General features: G+C 38.0%; 2 protein-coding genes and 1 pseudogene across 12 annotated transcripts in view; 1 reads left to right on the top strand and 2 right to left on the bottom strand.

Moving 5' to 3' along the window:
* Positions 1-20037, bottom strand: part of PEAK1 (pseudopodium enriched atypical kinase 1) — a 272370-nt gene that overhangs the window by 243739 nt on the left and 8594 nt on the right. The gene's annotated exons all lie outside the window — the stretch shown is intronic.
* Positions 6048-6689, bottom strand: LOC130844715 (XK-related protein 8-like; the record flags this gene model as incomplete). Its single annotated transcript, XM_057720806.1, has 1 exon — positions 6048-6689. A coding segment is annotated over one exon (642 nt), but the record flags the coding sequence as incomplete, so codon positions are not given.
* Positions 6717-7325, top strand: LOC130844714 (XK-related protein 8-like; annotated as a pseudogene).

Genomic DNA, 20037 nt, shown 5'->3' with positions numbered 1-20037 from the left:
GTTGCGGAGCACAGGCTTTAGGCATGTGGGCTTCAGTAGCTGCAGCACAGGGGCTCAACAGCTGTGGCTCGCAGGCTCTAGAGCACAGGCTCAATGGTTGTGGCTCACCAGCTTAGTTGTTTCATGGCATATGGGATCTTCCTGGAGCAGGGATCTAACCCATGTACCCTGCACTGGCAGGCGGATTCTTAACCACTGCACCACCACGGAAGTCCCACGCATTTTTAAAAGAAGTTGAAATAATCCAACTGTGGACTAACCAATTTTTGCTTCCTCCCACAGTTCTGATAAAAAAAACTTAACATGTTCTGCCTACTTAGAAAATTAAAGAAACCAAATGGTTTTCACCACTTCCAGATTTAAAGCTCTAAGCCTGCACACAATGGGTCTATTCCAAGAGCATTGTTTTTAATTTTTTAAAAGACTAATAAACTTACAACAATTCTATGCTAAGGAATACTATGTAGCAGTTAAAGAATGACTCACAACTGTATGTAATGACGTGAAAAGATATTCCATATTGGTACAGAGGATAGAATGCAGAACAATGTATGCAACGTCAAAAATATAGAGACAAAATAAAACTGTGCGTGTGTATGTGTGCGCACCTACACACACACACACACACACAGAATAGAAGATCTGGAAAGATATCAAGCTGACTGCAGTGATTACCCAGGGAGGCAAATAAACAAAAGATAGATATGCAGGAGGAATTTGACTCCTTTTTCCATATATTGCTGTATCATTTGATTTCTTCTGAGATATTATTCATCTATTACTTGTTTAATTAAAAAAAATTTTTAACTGTCTCTAAAACCAGATAAACATCCAATATTAGGTATTTGGTCCTTAACATTCCTATAGAAAGACACAACATTGTTTAAATAGTCAGAATAAAGGACATAGCATTTATTTTTTTTTATGTTGGAATATAGTTGCTTTACAATGTTATATTAGTTTCAGGTGTACAGCAAAATGATTTAGTTATACATAAACATATATCTATTCTTTTCCCATACAGGTTATTACAGAGTATTGAGTTCACTGTTCTATACAGTAGGTCCTTGTTGATTATCTATTTTTATATACAGTAGTGTGTATGTTAATCCTAACCACCTAATTTATCCCTCACCCCACCTCTCCTCTTTAGTAACCATAAATTTGTTTTCTAAGTCTGTGAGTTTGTTTCTGTTTTGTAAATAAGTTCATTTGTATCACTTTTTAGATTTCACATGTAAGTGATATCATATGATACTTGTCTTTCTCTGCCTGAATTACTTCACTTAGCATGATAATCTCTAGGTCCATCCATGTTGCTGCAAGTGGCATTATTTCATTCTTTTATGGCCGAATAATATTCCACTGTATTTATGTACCACATCTTCTTTATCTATTCATCTGTCAATGGACCTTTAGGTTGCTTCCATGTCTTGGCTATTGTAAATTGTGCTGCAATGAACACTGGGGTGCATTATCTTTTTGAATTATGGTTTTCTCTGGATACATACTCAGGAATGGTTCTGTTGGATCATATAGTAGCTCTACTGTTAGTTTTTTAAGGAACCTCTATATTGTTCTCCATAGTGGCTGTACCAATTTACATTCCCACCAACAGCATAGGAGGGTTCCCTTTTCTCCACATCCTCCCTAGCATTTGTTTGTAGAGGGTTCTGGTTTTTGTTTTGTTTTGGCCACGCCATGCAGCATGCAGGATCTTAGTTCCCCAACCAGGGATCGAACCCATGCCCTCTGCAGTGGAAGCGTGGAAACTTAACCACTGGACTGCCAGGAAGTCCCTATATACTTTTTAATGATGGCCATTCTGATCAGTGTGAGGTGATGCCTCATTGTAGTTTTGATTTGCATTTCTCTAGTAATTAGTGATGTTGAGCATCTTTTCATGTGCTTTTTGGCAATCTGTATCTTTGGAGAAATGTGACATAGCATTTAGACCCAACAAAACAATTATACAATAAGTGGCAGGAACTTGGAAAAATTAAACTCTAAAAGGAGTAGGTCAGAGAAAGAAATCCTATACTACTTTCAAAATACATACTCTAAGCTACTGGAACTAGGTTAGATACTGTAAAAACTGCTTTCATATATACCCTGTAACTCATTTATTATAAATGTGCTTTACACATTAACAGTTCACAATATCCACAAATTGCAAACTACTATCTCCAAAATAATCACCTTATAAAAATGAGCACCTCTTTTTTCCTCCCTAGAGAAAAATTTTGCTATGTATACATATCATTTCCTTTCCTCTGAACAGTTCAATTTGCTGGCAATTCAAGCAGTGGTTCAACTGTACCACTAAACTTTAAGAATATGTTGCCTTCTTATTCTCTCAATATCTTCCCAGAATGATATCTAAGGACTAGCAATTGAAATATCACCATGACAGTCCATCTGCCCTAGTCATAATGTAACTGTTAAGGGTATGAAAAGCACTCATGTAACTAAAATCATGTTCCTTTTCTTCTGCTTCTTTAAAAACTCAATACAAAAGTTGTAGCTCATGGCTCAACTACATTCCCAAATCAGCTAAGAACTTTTTTTTTTTTCCACAGATTATTATTCATTTGAACTTTGTCAGCGAGACACTAACAAAGAACCAAAATTTAATGCGGAGCATACTGTCAAATGCATGAGCTATAATTTGGTATATATCAAATGTGCCAGTTTACTGTTCTTGGGAGCTTTCACTGGTTTGGATTGGAATTTTTAAGGGCCAAACAAAAAATTGTTCGGAACTAGATTACAACAAGCAGTCATGAAATTAACTTCTTGCTTTAACCAATTGGTATTAGTATTTTCTAAGCTAAGAATGAGCAGATACAAGATACAAAAGAAACAAAATTAAAGAAAAAGGACAAGATTTCAATCCTCTTTCCCTTGTGCCTGAGCACAGCACCAAACAGTAAAATTCAGAATGGAACAGAAATAAGCTGAAAACTGTTCACAACTGAATTGCTTAAAAAAAGGCATATCTAGCCATCAGGGGAAAAAGATCAACAAGGAAGGAGCAAGTTCCCTCTTCCCTGCCTTGAACTGAGGCAAATGATTTCATTTCATCAATAGATCACTCATTTTTCATTTGGACAAGAGGTCTACGCTGTCACTGCATATATCTTTTAGTAATATGCACTGTATTTCTTCTCACCAAAAATTTTAATATTTACTGTCATGGGGAGAAGAAGAAAAAAAAAAACCAAGCGTGATTTGGTTATCTTTCTGTTACCAAATATTCAAAGATACTCAAAGGTTTGGGGTGAAGGTGGAAGTGAGGGACTATAATGAAAACAGAAAACTATGCCAACAACTCCCAGAGAGTATCATTTAGTTAATGGTGTCCTAGTACACTGCCAACATTCAACTGCTCCGTAAAGTTCCTCACTGACTCCCAGAAAACGACAAGTAATATGTCACACTGCACATGCTATCTCATCTGCAGCTTGCTTACTTCATTCGTAATAGATAAAAGGAATATACCTTAAAAATGAGAAATATCCCTAAAAATGGGGAAATGTACCCTAAAAATGGGAAATCTCCAAATTTTCAATTGCTACAGATGACTCAGTAAGTATGCAGTTACAGAAACTCATAGCTGATGCTAGGAAAAGCTAATGTTTTCATGAAGATCACTTTGAAATGCTGCTCTGGGTGAACATTACTTGCTCTTTCATTATGATTTTGTCTTACTTCTACACTAAGCATTTATGAAGTGCTACATCCCTTGTAGATGAAAAAGATGGAGTTTCTCCCACGATTACAGAGGCATTTTCTAGTTAGAAGACCACAGTCCAGTAATTTAAATATTGCTACTCTGCCTCCACAATTTTGGCATCCAATGAGCTTGCATTTGTGTTTCAGTTAGGCTGATTTTTAAGCTGATAAAGATTAGGTACAGTAAAAATAGTCATGTCTATCCCACAACAACAAAATTTCTACCTGTATACTCTTTTAAAATAAGATAATTATAACATGTTTTAGAAACATATATAATGTTTAAGACAAAATCTGATAAATAAAATATTAATGGTAAGGCAGAATACAACCACAAGAGGCAATCCTATTTATTGATCATATAGGCAAAAATTCTTATACTTCTCATATTCCAATAAATAACTTAAATACGAATAAAGAGTACAAACCAAGTCCAGTAAACATAATAACTTCCACTTGTAGGACTCTCAGTTTAGAAAGTTCTTTTATATATATTCAGCCTTTGATTTCAATATTTATACTATTGTCAGACCTATACTAAATCCTGGTGACAAAAAGAAGAATAGGGTATGTCCCTTCAGTCTTCATTTGTCCAATTTGATAATCAAAACCATATCAGGAAAAAAGGGCAGGATTATCTCCATCTTATTTTTACAGAACAAACTAAAGCTTAGAGATGTTAAGGATTTTTTTTCACATGATCACAAACTAAATTAAAAGCAAAGCTTCTTCAACATTCTTCTACTTTATAATATAGATTCACTTTACACCACTAACCTTAGGAATGTTCCTGATCATGCCACATCTTTCTTATGTAACAAATTCATTTTTAAAAAAAGAGAATGATTTTAATTGCTACTGTTTCTTAAGAGTAATGATAAGACCGATGATAAACGTGCGCATGTGTGTGTATATATAATTTATATATGCATATGTAACACATACATGTGTACATGTCTGTTACTCACTTCATAAAGGTTTTCTGTACAGGACTAACAAAAACTTATTCCTTCACTGGTATTAAACTCCTGCAAACTCTTCATTATCCAAAAGCCCTAGTACATGGATTTGGTCTTACTGACTATCTGAGAATTCCTTCAAGTATTACACCCAGCAGAGCTTTGGACAACTACAAATTTAACGTTATTGTGTAACATGAAGATCCATAAATACAGGAATATGTAATTTCATTGAGGCAAAGTTTCACAATTTTATGAGACACCAAAATGAGTGCTCAGCATCCATGGTGCCACTTGGCTTTGCTATTTTCTTCTCTTTACACCCCCCTCTCGAGTACCTACAAAGTGCTATTTTATCATATCTTATGGGGAAAATTATATGCTCTAGGACTGCACTAATACTAGCCACACGTGGCTACGGAGCACTTGAAATGGGGCTAGTCTGAACTGAGGTGTGCTGTAAGTGGAAAATATAAACTGGAATTTGAAGACTTAGTAAGAAAAAAAAAGACTATAAAACAGCATGATAGTTTTTTTTTTTTTTTTTGGAGGATTTCATGAGGTTTTAATAATAATCTAATAATACTGTTCAACAAAAACAACACACACGTGTCTCTAGCTTACAGACTCTGAGGTAGAAAGTATAAGCATAAAAAATTACTCAACCACAGGTTCACAAGGCACTTGTGAAAGGTCACTCCTTGAGAGCAGGGGCAGAGGCCTTGGAGGGGCCGACAGGGGTCAGGCAGTCCGGTTTCCCTGACTTCCAGCAGGAGAGCCTGCTCTGGAGTAGCTGGAGGGGGTACAGGATAGAGCTGGGATGGCAGCTGATCTGCTAAGGCTAGAATGATCCTCCTGGCACAGAAAAGGCCCTCGGTAAACATTTGCTGAATTAACTGAATGACTGGGGTGGGGCAGGGGAGGAAGAATTCCAGAGACCACATCCTAGAGGTCCTGGGGCCTTCCAGTCCAGGATACGGGAACCAAGGGTGGGACAGCACCTCCACCAATTATTTTAGAGGTAGCCAGGGAGATAAAAATACCGACACTGGGATGCTTTGGGGTATACTAGTTGGGAGAGAGGGAAAAGGGAGTCTCTTCCTTCCTCCCAAAGTGTTTCATACAAAATTGGGGCCCTTGACCTTCCAGGGCCTAGCCCTTCTCATCTTGTTCTCATCCTTGAGGGCAGGGCTCTGTCTTACTCAACTCTGGTCTTGAGCGCCTGGCACAGACCAGACATCAAGTGCTCATTGAGTGAATCAAGGCCCTTAGCAGCATAAGTAGCATATCTTCTACATTCTACCAACTGATTTCCATCTGACCTTCAGTCCCCTGGCTGGGTCTGACCCTGCCTCAAAGGACACCATTCACCTCTCCTTTCCGTGGCAAAGCTGCCTCATCCCTAGCCTTGGGAAAAAAGTTCTTAGCCAACTGGGCCATGCGTCTATTCTGAGGCAGCTGATGCCCCTCGAGGAAGCGGAAACCCTGGGCCCTGTCCACCTGGTCAGGCTCCCAGTGGCAGTTAGGGTGTAGCCAGCGGTAGTAGCCCAGCCGCAGAACTAGACCCAGAAGGAAGCAGATGCCGGCCGCAGGCAGCAGCCTCTGTAGCAGGTGCCCGCTGGGCAGCCAGGCGCTCTGAGTCACCCAGGCGACCACCAGGAGAAGGCTGTCATTCAGCAGGAACACCAGGTGGATGGTAGCACGGGCACGGGTGCGGCCCTCAGCCACTTTGAACCAGGAGAAATAAAGGGTGGTGGCCACTGTCACCCGGTACAGCCACTCGGAGCAGGGATCCGGCATAAAGTCCGTGCCCAGAAGCCAGACCCAGAATAGCAGCACCAGCCACAGGCTCAGGAAGTGCAGGGCCACGCAGCGGGGGAAGAGGGCTGAGAACAGGGCCACGACCAGGACTTGGGGCCACAGCAGCAGCAGGTTCCACAGGAAGTATATCACGGCGACGACCCTGGCCTGGGAGGGCGGGTCCAAGCCCAGAAGAGAAGGAGGGGGAGAGGCTGGCGGGTCATGACCTGGTGGCCCTGCGCCGCGCTCTTCTGGGATGTGGTCCTGGGTGTGTTGGGCACTGTCACCTTCCTGATAGACCTGGGCGCTGACCTGTGGACCGCAAGCCAATATGTGCTCAGCGGTTGCTACCTGTGGGCCTCGCTGGTGCTGGCGCTGTTGGGCCTCGCCTCCGTCGCGCTGCAGCTCTTCAGCTGGGTCTAGATGCGCGCCGACCTCTCCATCCCACATGCGCCGAAGCCCCCAGGCCAGTACCTGGCGCTGTTGCATCTCCTGCAGTTGGGCTACCTGTACAGGTGCGTGCAGGGGCTGCGGCAGGGGCTGCTGGTGTGGTGGCAGGAGGTGCCTTCCCAGTTCGACTTGGCCTACGCTGACTTCCTCTCCCTGGATATCAGCATGCTGCGGCTCTTTGAGACCTTCCTGGAGACGACACCGCAGCTCACACTGGTGCTGGCCATCGTGCTGCAGAGTGGCAGCGCCGAGTACTACCAGTGGGTCAGCATGTGCACGTCTTTTGTGGGTATCTCGTGGGCACTGCTTGACTACCACCGGGCCCCGCGCACCTGCCTCCCCTCCGAGCCCCTCCTGGGGATGGGCGCCTCAGCACGATAGTTTTTTATATTGAGTATATGTTGCCATGATAATATTTTAGTTATACTGGATTAAATAAAATATATCATTAAAATTAATTTCACCTATTTTCTTTGTACTTTTAAAAATGTGGTTACTATAAAATTTGAAGTTACATATGTAGCATACATCATTTCTATTGGACAGCATAGTTTTAAGATATGCTCAAGAGATGTGAGACATATTCTTTTAGATTATCAAGGGCCTAGTCAACTAATATACCGTATATCACCACCAGTTCTCAATCTATCTGAGAGTAAACATGGTGTGGGGAAGAAGCAGGATTTTTTGATATGGGAACACGTTCCTAATATGTTATCAGAAACAAGCAGGATATGAAATTATTAAAAAGCAAAGCTGCTTCAAACATGCATGTTAGTTATTCAAATTTAGTTTAGCAACATGAAAAGGAGAAACATACCAATTCCTCTAAATGAAAAGCACCTCCTGGTGAGCATGAATGTACTGTGTCCTCAGCCAGTCTTAGCCCTGCATGCCTCTCACCAGCTTACTGCACTGACTATATTGGTACATTAACTGTATCTCTCTAGTATACAGTAGGATGTCAATTAGGTATGTTGAAAAGTAATGCATACCAAAAAAAGAAGTAGGTGGGGAAGGCAACCAATTATTAGCACTGGTTACCCCTAGAAGGTAGAATAATAGAATAAAAGATTTCCTCTTTTTTTTACTTATTCTATATGTTTCCAATTTTTTCTACAATAAAAGTTAACTTTGAAAGGGTTGAAGGTGGTGGTGTAGGAAGACCCTAAATTCACCTCCTCTGATGAACACAACAAATCTACAACTACATATGGAATAATTCCTTCAGAAAAGCACCTGAAAACTGGATAAGCACAGTCTCTACAACAAAAGGCAAAAGGACATCATCGAGACAGGGAAGAGACGTAGAGACACTGCCTGACCAAGGAAAAACCCACACCCCAGCGATTCACAATTGGGAGGGATCGCAAAGGAAAAAACTTTTTCCCTCAGGTGCAAGGGATTCAAGCTCCACATAAGGCACCCCAACCCCTAGGTCCCTCACAGGAAAGACGAGCCCTCAAAAGATCTGGCTTTGAAAATCAACAGAGAGTATGCCCAGAAAAACTACAGAACTTCAGAGAACAGAAAACACACTCTTAAATGGCTCATGCACGGATTCACTCGACCTGAAAACCAGTGCAAAACCAATAGACTGGAAAGCCCATGGACCATAGGTGAAGGGACACATATTAATCTTGAAGCATCTGCTAGAGAGGCAGGAACCAGTTAGGATACTTCCCAGAGACTGAGTCACTGGCAGGAACCATTTATGCTATTTTGGTCTACCCTGCTAATAATATCAGCACTGGCAGGTGCCATTTTAGAATTCTCCACCTAACCTGTTAGCATCAGTGGGCACACCCCAATGAGAGCCCTACCCACTTCTGTGTCTTGGCCAGGCCTCACAGCCAGCCAAGCAATAGCCATGCCTACCAACACCCCACAGCAGCTACTTCAGGGCCACACAGCAAGGCTAGAAGCCAGGCCTGTGCACCAGCACCCTCTGGCAACAACAGGAGTGTGTGCAAGGCCACATAAGGGATATCCCTTGAGCACCTAGTTCTGGTGGCCAGGTAGCACTGCACTTCTGAACCTCAAAGGACATTTCCTAAACAAGGCCACTCCTTTAAAACTAGGAGAAACAGCTGATATACTCAATACACACAAATCAACAGATAATTAGGCAAAACGAGGAGACAAAGAGCTATATTCCAATTGAAAAAACTAGACAAAACCTCAGAAAAAGAACTCAACAAAACAGTGTTAAGCAATCTACCTGAAAAAGATTTCAAAGTAATGATCATAAATATACTCACTGAACTGAGAAGAATGGATGAACACAGTAAGAGCTTAACAAAAAAATTTAAAATATAAGCAAGTATCAAACAGAATTTATACCTGAACTGAAAAATAACAGTAGAGGTGTTCAACAACTGACTGGATGAGTTACAATGAATAAGCAAGCTGGAAGACAAAACAATGGAATTCACCCAGACAGAGAAGCAATATGAAAAAAGAAACAAAAAAAAGTGAAGATAACTTAAGGGACCTTTGGGACAATACCAAGCAGAATAACATTCACATTATAGGGGTTCTAGAAGGAGAAGAGAGCAAGAAAGGGCCAAAAAAATTATCTGAAGAAAGAGTGACTGAAAATTTCCCTAATTTGAGAAAAGAAAAAGACATTCAGGTCCAACAAGCCCAGAGAGTTCCAAATAAGATGAATCCAAAGAGACACACATGAAGACACATTATAACTGAAATGGTAAAAGTTAAGGATAAAGAGAGAATCCTAAAAGCAGCAAGAGAAAGACCACTTGTTATATACAAGGGAAATGACATAAGGCTTTCAGCAGATTTTTCAGCAGAAACTTTACAGGCCAGAAGGAACTGGCATGATATAGTCAAAGTACTGAAAAGGAAAAAAAAAAAAAAAACCAACCAAAATTCTCTATTCAGTAAGGTTATCATTCAGAATTGAAGGAAAGATCAAGAGTTTCCCAGATAAGCAAAAGCTAAAAGAATTATCACCACTAAACCAGCCCTTTGATAAAAGAAATATCACCACTAAACCAGCCTTTGATAAAAGAAATATCAAAGGAACTTCTTTAAGCTGAAAAAATATGGCACTAATCAATAATGAGAAAACATATGAAGGTAAAAATCTCACTGGAAAAGGCAAATATATAATAAAGGTACTGGATCAATCACTTATAAAGCATGCATGAAAGTTAAAAGATAAGTAGTAAATAACTAAAATTACCATATTAAGGGATGTATAAAATAAAAAAGATATAAAATGTGTCATCAAAAGTATAAAACATCAGAGGGAGGCAGTAAACAAATAAACTTGAACACATTCCAAAGCCTTAAGTTGCTACCAACTTAAAACAGGCTGTGAAAAAAAAAATTTTTTTAATAAAAAATACAAAAAAAACCAGGCAGTGAACCTCATAGCAACCACAAGGAAAAAACTTGTTGTACATACACAAAAGAACATGAGAAAGGAATAACATAACACTAAAGAAAACCACCAAAACACAAGGGAAGAGAGAAAGAAAAGAAAAAACGAACCACAAAAACAACCAGAAAACGTTTAACGAAATGGCAATAAGTACATACCTACCAATAATTACTTTAAATGTAAATGGACTAAATTTGCCAATCAAAAGACATACAGTGGCTGAATGGATGAAAAAAACAAAACCCATCTATATGCTTTCTACAAGAGACTCACTTCAGAAGAAAGGGCACACAGAGACTGAAGGTGAAGGGTTGGAAAAAGATATTCTTTGACGAACAGGCATAAAAAGAAAGCTGAACTAGCTATACTTTCAGACAAAATACGCTTTAAAACAAAGATTTTAATAAAAGACAAATAAGGGCATTACATGATGATGGGGTCAATGCAGCAAGAAGATATAACATTTACAAATATATATGCATCCAACACAGAAGCACCAGGATACATGTAAAGTGAATATTAATGAACTTAAAGAGAAACTGAAGGCAATAAAATAATGTAGGGAATTTACATCACTTACATCAATGTATAGATCATCCAGACAGAAAATCAGTAAGAAAACATTGAACTTAAATGATACATTAAGGACTTCCTAGGTGGTGCAGTGGTTAAGAATCCGCCTGCCAATGCAGGACCTGGGTTCGAGCCCTGCTCCAGGGAGATACCACATGCCGTGCAGCAACTAAGCCTGTGCGCCACAACTATTGAGCCTGTGCTCTAGAGCGCATGTGCCACAACTACTGAAGCCCAAGTGCCTAGAGCCCGTGCTCTGCAAAAGGAGAAGCCACCACAATGAGGAGCCAGCACATCACCATAAAGAGTAGCCCCCACTCACCGCAACTAGAGAAAGCCCGTGTGCAGCAAAGAAGACCTGATGCAGCCAATAAAAAAATTAAGTAAATTAATTAATAAAAATAAATAAATAAATTGGGGGAAAAATGATACATTAAACCAGATGCACTTAATGGATATATACAGAACATTGAATCCAAAAGCAGAATACACATTCTCAAATGCACATGGAATACTCTCCAGGAGAGATCACATGTCAGGTGACAAATTAAGTCTCAATAAATTCAAGAAGACTGAAATCATGTCAATCATCTTCTCTGACCACAGTGCTATGAAACTAGAAATCAATCATGAGGGGAAAAAAATGGGAAAAAAACACAAAAACGTGGAGATTAGACAACTCACTACTGAACAAGCAATGGGTCATCAAAGGAATCAAAGAAGAAATTAAAAAATACCTAGAGACGTATGAAAACAGAAATTTGACATACCAAAATCTATGGGACGCAGCAAAAGCAGTTTTAAGAGAAAACTTCATAGCAATACAGACCTACCTCAAGAAATAAATGAACAACAACAAAGTAAATAAATAATCTAACCTAAAGGAACTAGAAAAAGAACAAATGAAGCTCAAAATCAGTAGAAGGAAGGAAATAATAAAGATAAGATTGGAAATAAATGAAATGGAAACTAAAAAAACAATTTAAAAATATCAATGAAGTTAAGAACTGGTTCTTTGAAAAGACAAATGAAAGCAACAAACCCTTAGCTAGATTAATCATGAAAAAGAGAAAGAACTCATATAAATTAAATCAGAGATAAAAAAGAAGTTACAACTGATACCACGGAAATACAAAGGGTCATAAGAGACTTCTATGAACAATCATATACCCACAAATTGGACAATTAGAAGAAATGGATAAATTCCTAGAAACATACAATCTTCCAAGATTGAATCATAAAGAACAATAAAATTTGAATAGTTCAATTACTAGTAAGGACACTGAAACAAAATATGCCAACAAACAAAAGTCCAAGACCAGACTGGTGAATTCTACAAAACATTCAAAGACTTATCCTTCTCAAACTCTACCCCAAAAAAGCTGAATGGGAGGAAAACCTTCCAAATATATTTTACAAAGCCAGCATTATCCTGATACCAAAACGAGACAAAGAGAAGACAACAACAACAACAATGCACACACAAGGCGGGGGGTGGGGGGGGCAGGAAGGAAGGAAGGAGAGAGAGAGAAAAGAAAAGAAAATTAAAGGCCAATATTCTTGATGAACATAGACGCAAAAATATTCAACAAAATACTAGCAAACCAAATCCAGCAATACAGTAAAAGGATCATACACCATGATCAAGTGGGATTTACTCCAGGGGATGCAAGGATGGTTAGACATCCACCAAAATCAATCAACATGATACATCATATTAACAAAATGAAAGATAAAGGTCATACGATCATCTCAACAGATCCATTCATGATTAAAAACTCTCAACAAAATGGGTATAGAGGAAATGTACTTCCACATAACAAAGGCCATATATGACAAACCCACAGCTAACGCCCTACTCAATGGTGAAAAAAGCTGATCAGAAACAAGACAAGGAGGCCTAATCTTACTATTTTTATTCAACATACTATTGCAAGTCCTGGCCATAGCAATTAGGTGAGAAAAAGAAAAGTCATCCAAAGTGGAAAGGAAGAAGTAAAACTGTCACTATTTGCAGATGATATGATACTGTATACAAAAAACCCTAAAGACTCCAGTAAAAAAACTGTTAGAACTAATAAATGAATTCAGTAAAGTCACAGGATACAAGATCAACATACAGAAATCTGTGATATTTCTATACACTAATAATGAACTATCAGAAATAGAAATTAAGGAAACATATGGTAGTTCTATTTGTAGTTTTTTAAGGAACCTCCAAATTGTTTTCCATAGTGGCTGTACGAACTTACATTCCCACCAACTGTGCAGGAGAGTTCCCTTTTCTCCACACCCTCTCCAACATTTGCTGTTTCCAGATTTTGTGATGATGGCCATTCTGACTGGTGTGAGGTGATACCTCATTGTGGCTTTGACTTGCATTTCTCTGATGATTAGTGATGTTGAGCATCTTTTCATGAGTTTGCTGGCCATCTGTATGTCTTCTTTGGAGAAATGTCTATTTAGGTCTTCCGCCCATTTGTGGATTGGGTTATTTGCTTTTTTGGTATTAAGATGCATGAGCTGCTTATATATTTTGGAGATTAATCCTTTGTCCGCTGCTTCGTTGGTATTTTCTCCCATTCTGAGGGTTGCCTTCTAGTCTTGTTTATGGTTTCTTTCGCTGTGCAAAAAGCTTTTACATTTCATGAGGTCCCATTTGTTTCTTCTTGATTTTATTTCCATGATTCTAGGAGGTGGGTCCAAAAGGATCTTGCTTTGATGTATGTCAAGAGTGTTCTGCCTGTTTTCCTCTAGGAGTCTAATCGTGTCTGGCCTTCCATGTAGGTCTTTAATCCATTTGGAGTTTATTTTTGTGTATGGTGTTAGGAAGTGTTCTAATTTCATTCTTTTACATGTCGCTGTCCAATTTTCCCAGCACCACTTACTGAAGAGGCTGTCTTTTTTCCATTGTATATTCGTGCCTCCTTTGTCAAAGATAACATGTCCATATGTGTTTGGGCTTACCTCTGAGTTCTCTATTCTATTCCACTCATCTTCCTTTCTATTTTTGTGCCAGTTACCATACTGTCTTGATCACTGTGGCCTTATAGTATAGTTTGAAGTCAGGAAGCCTGATTCCACCAACTCCATTTTTCCTTCTGAAAGATTGCTTTGGCTATTTGGGGTCTTTTGCATTTCCATACAAATCAAATTTCTTGTTCTAGTTCTGTGAAAAATGCCATTGGTAATTTGATCAGGATTGCATTGAATCTGTAAACTGCTTTGGGTAATACAGTCATTTTCACTATGTTGATTCTTTCAATCCAGGAACATGGTATGTCCCTCCATCTGTTTGTGTCGTCTTTGATTTCTTTCATCAGTGTCTTAAAGTTTTCTGCATACAGGTCTTTTGCCTCCTTAGGCAGGTTTCTTCCTAGGTATTTTATTCTTTTTGTTGCAGTGGTAAATGGGAGAGTTTCCTTAATTTCTCTTTCTGCTCTTCCGTTGTTAGTGTATAGGAATGCAAGAGATTTCTGTGCATTAATTTTGTATCCTGCTACTTTACTAAACTCATCAATTAGTGTTAACAGTTTTCTGGTAGAGTCTTTAGGATTTTCTATATATAATATCATGTCATCTGCAAAGAGTGACAATTTAACTTCTTCTTTTCCAATTTGGATTCCTTTTATTTCTTTTTCGTCTCTGATTGCTGTGGCTAAAACTTCCAAAACTATGTTGAATAATAATGGTGAGAGTGGACACCCTTGCCTTGCTCCTGTTCTTAGAGGGAATTCTTTCAGTTTTTCTCCATTGAGAACGATGTTGGCTTTTGGTTTCTCATATATGGCTTTTATTATGTTGAGGTAATTTCCTCCTATGCCCATTTTCTGGAGAGCTTTTATCATAAATGGATGTTGAACTTTGTCAAAAGCTTTTCCCGCATCTATTGAGATGATCATATGGTTTTTATCCTTCAATTTGTTGATATGATCTATCACATTGATTGATTTACATAGACTGAAGAATCCTTGCATCCCAGGGGTAAACCCCACTTGATCATGGTGTGTGACTTTTTTAATGTGCTGTTGGAGTCTGTTAGCTAGTATTTTGTTGAGGATTTCTGCATCTATATTCATCAGTGATATTGGCCTGTAATTTTCTTTTTTTGTGACATCTTTGCCTGGTTTTGGTATCAGGGTGATGGTGGCCTTGTAGAATGAGTTTAGGAGTGTGCCTGCTTCTGCTATATTTTGGAAGAGTTTGAGAAGGATATGTGTTAGCTCTTCTCTAAATGTTTGATAGAATTCACCTGTGAATCCATCTGGCCCTGGGCTTTTGTTTGTTGGGAGATTTTTAATCACTGCCTCAATTTCCGTACTTGTGATTGGTCTCTTCATGGCTTCTGTTTCTTCCTGGTTCAGTCTTGGAAGACTGTATTTTTCTAAGAATTTATCCATTTCTTCCAGGTTATCCAATTTATTGGCATAGAGTTGCTTGTAGTATTCTCTCATGATCTTTTGTATTTCTGTGGTGTCCATTGTTATTTCTCCTTTTTCATTTCTAATTCTGTTGATTTGCGTCTTCTCCCTTTTTTTCTTGATGAGTCTGGCTCATGGTTTATCAATTTTGTTTATCTTCTCAAAGAACCAGCTTTTAGTTTTATTAATTTTTGCTATTGCTTCCTTCCTTTCTTTTTCATTTATTTCTGCTCTGATCTTTATGATTTCTTTCCTTCTGCTCACTTTGGGGTTTCTTTGTTCTTCTTTCTCTAATTGTTTTAGGTGTAAGGTTAGGTTGTTTATTCTATATTTTTCTTATTTCTTGAGGTAGGACTGTATTGCTATAAACTTCCCTCTTAGAACTGCTTTTGCTGCATCCCATAGGTTTTGGGTTGTTGTGTTTTTATTGTCATTTGTTTCTAGATATTTTTTGATTTCCTCTTTGATTTCTTTAATGGTTTCTTGGTTGTTTAATAGTGAATTGTTTAGCCTCCATGTGTTTGTATTTTTTGTTTTGTTCCTGTAATTGATATCTAGTCTCATGGCGTTGTGGTCAGAGAAGATGCTTGATATGATTTCAATTTTCTTGAATTTACCAAGGCTTGATTTGTGGCCCAAGATGTGATCTATCCTGGAAAATGTTCCATGTGCCCTTGGGAAGAAAGTGCATTCTGTCGTTTTTGGATGGAATGTCCTATAAATATCAATTAAGTCGAGATGGTCTAATGTGTCATTTAAAGCTGTGTGTCTTTATTTATTTTCTGTTTGGATGATATGTCCATTGGTGTGAGTGGGGTGTTAAAGTCTCCTACTATTGTTGTGTTACTGTCGATGTCCCCTTTTATGGCTGTTAGCATTTGCCTTATGTATTGAGGTGCTCCTATGTTGGGGGCATAGATATTTATCATTGTGATATGTTCTTCTTGGATGGATCCCTTGATCATTATGTAGTGTTGTTCCTTGTCTCTTGTAATAGTCTTTAAAGTCTAATTTGTCTGATATGAGTATTGCTATTCCAGCTTTCTTTTGACTTCCATTTGCATGGAATATCTTTTTCCATCCCTTTACTTTCAGTCTATATGTATCCCTTGGTCTGAAGTGGGTTTCTTGTAGGCAGCATATAGAAGGGTCTTGTTTTTGTATTCACTCAGCCAGTCTGCGTCTTTTGGTTGGAGCATTTAATCCATTTACATTTACATTTAAGGTGATTGTAGTTGCTTTTTAGAAAAAGAATACAAAACACATCCTTTTCTAGATGACAAGATCTTTTAAAAGAATTTTGGAATGCAAAACTGACAACAGAAAATACAAGTTGCATTTATAACAGGATTCAAATTTTATTTGCACATGTTTAATAAATATACATGTGAGGGACTTGCCTGGTGGCGCAGTGATTAAGAATAAGCCTGCCAATGCAGGGGACCCGGTTTCGAGCCCTGGTCTGGGAAGATCCCACATGCCATGAAGCAATTAAGCCCCCCGTGCACCACAATTACTGAGCCTGCACTTTAGAGCCCGTGAGCCACAACTATTGAGCCTATGTGCCATAACTACTGAAGCCCGTACGCCTAGAGCCCGTGCCCCGCAACAAGAGAAGCCACCACAATAAGAAGCCCATGCACTGCAATGAAGAGTAGCCCCCACTTGTCACAACTATAGAAAGTCTGTGTGCAGCAACAAAGACCCAATGAAGCAGCCAATAAATAAAAAATAAAAAAATTTTTTTTTAAAAACTTGATTTTTCAAGTCAAGGAGAGCAATGACATTAGGAAAATACTTTTTATTGCTTCTCCAATGCCTTAAATCTTTCACACAAACTCCCACAATTACTCCTACTTCATACCCAAATAAAATCTATAAAAACTGTTTCACACCTGGGAAAAAGGCAATTTCTCAGCATTTGAAATATTCAACTCATTATTTCAAAATATTTAAGAGGTGTACCATGGCATCTTCCCTTGTAATAACAAAAGTAACTCAATTTCTTACGAAAATTAACGGGGGGGGGGGGCAGAATCCTAACTTTAAACAATGAAAAGTGCTCTTGTCATATAAAGGATTTACAAGGAAAGAGTTTCCCTGCTCCTCTACCATCAAAGGAACCAAAAAAGAAGCTTAGGGAGGTAGAGATAGGGGATTAAGAGGAAAACTTTTCTCAAAAAGATAAGAAATAGTCTACATAATGTAGATAAACGTACAAATATACTGGAAAGCTAAAATCTTTCATTAAGTTTTAAATGTAATATTCCTACCATTCTTTATTTTATTCAACAGCACATAATACTTACTATGCCCCAGGCATTATTTTAAACACTTTTCAATCATTCGTTCATTAACCCTCTGAGGTAGGTACTACCAATATTCCAATTTTACAGATAAGACCACTAAGGCATAGAGAAATAAGGTAATTTTCCCAAGATCACACTGCTATTAAGTGGCAGAGATGAGATTCAACCCCAGACATTCTGGGTCCAGAATCCATGCTCTTAACCACAATGCAATGCTGGCTCTCTTAAAAAGTAATATGCTCATGAAAGCCCAGTGTCTTAGAGTTAAACAGCTAATAATAATCTGCTAAACAAATTAACAGGGAAAAAATGGAGACAGCAAAAAGTAGAAAACCTATTATTCATGGTTACAACGCATTACTATGAGTATATTTCCTACCAGTCTTCTTTCCTTGTTCACAGAGAGTTTTTTGTTTTCCCTTTAGTTATCACTTAGCAGACATGATTTTCTAGAAAATGAAAAACTTGAAAATATTAGTCTCTCAACATTTTTAGAATGACAGATAAAATTAAATACATTGTATTTCAAACACTTCCGTGCTTGCTATTATTGCTATTTCACCTCAACCCTATAAAGTAGGTATAAGTATTATCCCCATTTTACAAATGAGGAAACTGAAGCACAATTAAGAAAGTAACTTAAGGTCCCATGGCTAGTAATTAGTTGAGTCAGGATTCAAATTCAGGCAGTCTGACTTCTGAACTAGAATTCTTTACTACTCATGGAGGATAGGATTATGAGCTACTTCCAAGATAAGGATCACATTTTTATTTTTTATTTTTATTTTTAAAGAAAATAACAAAGCTTTATTAGAAGTTATAAAAGAAGACCAGAATAAACGTAAAGATGTGATTTTTCCTAGATATGAAAACTCAGTATTATTAACATGTTAAGCTCTCCTTAACGTAATCTGTAAATAAAATGTGATGTGAATTAAAATCCTATCTGGATTTTTTATTTTTTAAGAACTTTTATTGAGATATAACTGACATACAATAAACTGCATATATTTAAAGTGTACAATTTGATATATTTTTTCTTATTAGTAATGTATATATAGCAATCCCAATCTCCCAATTCGTCCCACCCCAATCCCACCCCCCCCCAACTTTCCCCACTTGGTGTCCATATGTTTGTTCTCTACATCTGTGTCTCTATTTCTGCCTTGCAAAGGATCACATTTTTAAAGGGTAGTATTGTTTATTTGGTTAGTCTAAAATGAGAATGTTAACATACAGATTTATTTTATTCTGCCCTAATTCTGACTTATACAACTGAAGGTTTTAGTATCTTAAGGTTTCTTGAGCAAGCTAAATAACTCTTCATGTCTTAATTTATAAGGGTCAAGTATTTTATGTAATTTCTTCTTCATTCAACAACCATTTGAGCATTCATTACATGCTAGGGACTGTGCTAATAAGACACAGTCTTTGCACTCAAGGCTGAGTCTCTTTTCACTTAGCATATAAATCTTCTAAAGTTTCTCACAATTAATAAATACAACACACTATACACACAAATGGTTAACAGCTTTGCCAACCAATTCAGTGGCAGAATTGAGAATGGAATCCTGTGATTTTTTTTTTTTTGCCTCCTATGCTATAAAGTAGATAAAACCCTCATTTTTCTTACAGTTTCTAGAAAGTGATAGACAAATAATTACTGTCTTATGCTATACCACCTTTTATCAGCTGGCAATAAAAACCTTTCCATTTTTTGTGCAAAGGAGTTGAAATTAAATTCAGTTGAATCTACTAAAACCTTGGTTTACCAGGTTACACATTAAAATTACTTTTAAAGTTCCATAATCGCATTGGGGTATGACTTTAGTAACCAAATGCCAAATGTGAATGTCTAAGACTATCCATGAAAGAAACAGTCAAAAATGTTGCATGTTCACAGAAGATGAAGGCCACTTCTCCTTGATTTTAATTGAAACATTTTAAGTCAAATCTCACTGATTTCGGTGGCAGAGAGATAAAAGTTAAAAAGCCAGAAACCTTCCTAACCAGTTCACTGAGTAGTTTAATTGACAGCAATGACTAAAGGCACAATTACCCACCTAAGATCTATAATGGCAGGGGACCAACAACAGAAGCAACTTAAGAAACCAAGTTCAACACACCGAGGAGCTTCTCCTTTTTGATAATTACTAGTGTGTGCATGAAACTTTAACAAGTTCCTTGACTGATACATATTTACACCACTGTTTATATGTAGCTGGTACATGCTTGAGTTCATCCTTTCTTATGCCTAGGTCCTCTAAGAAGCTTCTCTAGTATGTTATTTGAACCATTATTTGGTATCTGCCTTCCACTGCTACTTTCTTTCTCAGTCTATAATTTGTCTCATCCTACATTGTAAACTTATGGCGCAACAT

The sequence above is a fragment of the Hippopotamus amphibius genome, chromosome 2 (genome assembly GCF_030028045.1).
Source record: "Hippopotamus amphibius kiboko isolate mHipAmp2 chromosome 2, mHipAmp2.hap2, whole genome shotgun sequence".
NCBI classification, from domain to species: Eukaryota; Metazoa; Chordata; class Mammalia; order Artiodactyla; family Hippopotamidae; genus Hippopotamus; species Hippopotamus amphibius.
The sequence above is the reverse complement of the archived record's forward strand: the minus strand, read 5'-3'. Positions and strand labels throughout refer to the sequence as shown.